The following is a 2,680-nucleotide window of genomic DNA, read 5'->3' on the forward strand; positions in this document are numbered from 1 at the left end:
GCAAAAAAAAAAAAAAAAAGAAAAAGAAAAAGTCATGCAGAAAGTTGACCTGCACCATAGGTTACAAATAAATTCTGACAGATGATCATTAAAAGGCTGGCTCAGCTCCAGGGCCTTCTGAAAGAGGACTGGTGAGGGATTAGCTGCTTTTAAGCGTGTGTGTCGATATGGGGACAAAGAGAATGTGCCGGGTATATGTACATGCAGGTAGTTCAAAGGGACTTGGGAGGGACAACCAAAAAAAAAATAAATAAAAATCAGCCCTGCTTTTCCTATTCCCCACTCTACATATAATTTCACTTTGGAAAACAGTATCAATCACTGATAAGCGAGAGGTTCTTAAACTGACAAAAGCCACTCAGCATGAAGGAAGTAAATGGAAGTCGCAGCATTTCTGCACATGCTTTCTCTCTTGGCCCAAAAAGATTCTTGCCAGGGGTTGTTTTTTTTTTTTTTAATGAGAATTGAATTATGCATGAGATTTTTTTTTGTTTGGTACATTAACTTCCCTTTGCCATTTCTCATTCATGCCTTTATTCTCAGCTCCTCTCCGCTGGTTCTGACACTCGCACTGCTTGCTCTCCCGGCCAAGCGGTCAAGCAGAGAGGAGAGGAGTGGTCTCCTGCTCCCAACACACTCAGCTCTAGCAAACACCGGCTGAGGTCAGGGTCCAAATCAATCTGAAACACGAACAAGCGCTTTATCGCAAAGCTGTGGAAGCTCACATTGCTCCATTTGCCCCAGAAACTTCTATGCTGGCATTTTGCATCTGATGCTGATCTCTTCCACACTGATGCAAATCCAGCAGGGTTACTCTGGATTTATACTGGGTTATCTAAGGGTATGGTTTAAAGTCCATCACACTGAATGAAAGGCTCTCATTGAATCAAGCCCCACGATGTCTTCTTTCCCTATGGTTTAGCACAGATAGAAATCTGGCATCGACAGCTGAAGTCAGAGTTCCTCTCCATTTATGCTAATATAACCGAGATCATAATCTGGCCCGTAGCTTTGTTTTATTCCACGTCTGATCTTTAACTATTGTGGCTCCAGTTTCTAATTTGGTCTACCTTTTTGCTTAGGTCAACACAGGAATGCAGGGCTTACGCTGATAGGGCCTATTTCAGAGAGAAGAAGCCTCCCACCCTACTTTTACCACCAAAAGAGCTGGGCCCGGACCAGGCTCTTCTCTTACCAAACCATGTCCTGGTGAGCATACTAGCAAACGTCTCCATCCTGGTCCCTCTCCCTTTCCCCTGTTCAATTGACACTGTGGCATCTGTGTATTACTATTTTTACTTTGGTTTGTATTTTTAGCTCGTTAATAGCTACATTGCCAGTGGGGGAAAAGACGACAGGCAAGTTTCCATGGAATTCCCACGGATTCTTGACACAACTGAAACAAAAATCCCTGCAGAGCTGGTTAGGATTTCTCCAGATTTTCTTTTTTTGTTTTTTGCTCCTGGCCCTGGCAAAGACTCGATTCACGCTGGACTTCTCTCTGCTGCTCGTGTCAGCCATGCAGTGAGAAATAATGTTTATTTTTAAAAAACCTTAGGGGGGTTTTACGGTCGATTTACCTGGTCTGACTGGGCTCTGCATGCAGTTCTGAGACACCATGCCCGGATGGACAGATGTAGATGCCCTGCTGCTGAGGTCCATGACGGAGGGGGTTGCTGAGGTAGCTTGCTGGAGACCTGGCTGGTGCGGGCTATGGTCATGCTGGGACGGGCTGGGTGGAATACCATTTTCTGAAAGAAATTCTTCCAGGTCCATGTATTCCAACTGGAAAGTATCTCCATCATATGGCAGTGTCTTGTCCCATAATGTTGGACCCAAGAAAGCTGACTGGGGAACTGTAGTACCGGTGCTGTCATCATCCAACTTCTTCTCTTTGTCTTTTTCTTTGCCAAATGCTTAAAAAACACAATGACAAAACACAACCATACAGTAACGATGGAAGAGCAAAGCAATGAATCATTACCATTATTATGATATTCAGGAAGATACATTTCCCCTCTTGCAAAGACTAATATCTCCTCGCATAAACAATTCCTTTGCTGTGTATATTTTAGGATCAGGCCAAAATTTTCACCTTGCTGGATCTAGCCGCATTTTCATGATTTCACCCTATTTTTAAGTGAAGAACACGCTGGCATATGTGCCTTCAAACGTCCCCTCTGACACAGCTCACAGATTTCTTAAGAGTTCCTCTATGAGTAGCAAAAAGTAACTTACAGAGGACATGTTGCCAGATATTTTATTGTGTTTCCAAAAGCAACAATTCCCCCTTAAAAAACCCCCAAAATACCCAAGTCAAAGGACCCAATCCTTCAGTCCTCAAGCAAACAAAAGTAGCTATTGAATTTGATGCCCTCTTTGCTTCTTTTAAGGCTACAGGAACTGGTCTTGTAACATGCAAATACAATGCAGGGCATCATCTGCATAATTAAAACTCCACTTTTGGAAACTGCTTGCTTAAAATAATGACAAAATAGGCTGGAAATACGTATGCTCAGGGGACAGCCAGAAAAAAAATACAAGTGCTCGTAACAAAATATGAAGAAAGCACTCATTTAACAATGTCCTATTTACTGTTTTAAGGAAATGCCCTGCACTTTGTTACAAAGTAAGGAGTCACCTTAACAACATCCTTTTTTTTTTTTTTTTTTTAAAAAAA

The 2,680-nt window shown here is 42.4% G+C and overlaps 1 protein-coding gene and 1 long non-coding RNA gene across 2 annotated transcripts in view; one reads left to right on the forward strand and one right to left on the reverse strand.

Moving 5' to 3' along the window:
• LOC109297458 overlaps positions 1-1,574 on the forward strand; it is an 11,884-nt gene extending 10,310 nt beyond the window's left edge. Inside the window, exon 3 of the long non-coding RNA XR_002097317.1 lies at positions 892-1,574. This is a non-coding gene — a long non-coding RNA (uncharacterized LOC109297458). The remainder of the gene's footprint in view (positions 1-891) is intronic.
• The window catches only part of HLF (HLF, PAR bZIP transcription factor), a gene marked incomplete at its 5' end in the record, with an annotated part of 45,887 nt that overhangs the window by 42,188 nt on the left and 1,019 nt on the right, over positions 1-2,680 (reverse strand). Inside the window, one exon of the mRNA XM_019515150.1 lies at positions 1,581-1,916. Coding sequence (XP_019370695.1) covers positions 1,581-1,916 — 336 coding nt within the window. The remainder of the gene's footprint in view (positions 1-1,580; positions 1,917-2,680) is intronic.

Source organism: Gavialis gangeticus, unplaced genomic scaffold (assembly GCF_001723915.1).
Source record: "Gavialis gangeticus isolate Ggan-Ray unplaced genomic scaffold, GavGan_comp1, whole genome shotgun sequence".
NCBI lineage: Eukaryota > Metazoa > Chordata > Crocodylia > Gavialidae > Gavialis > Gavialis gangeticus.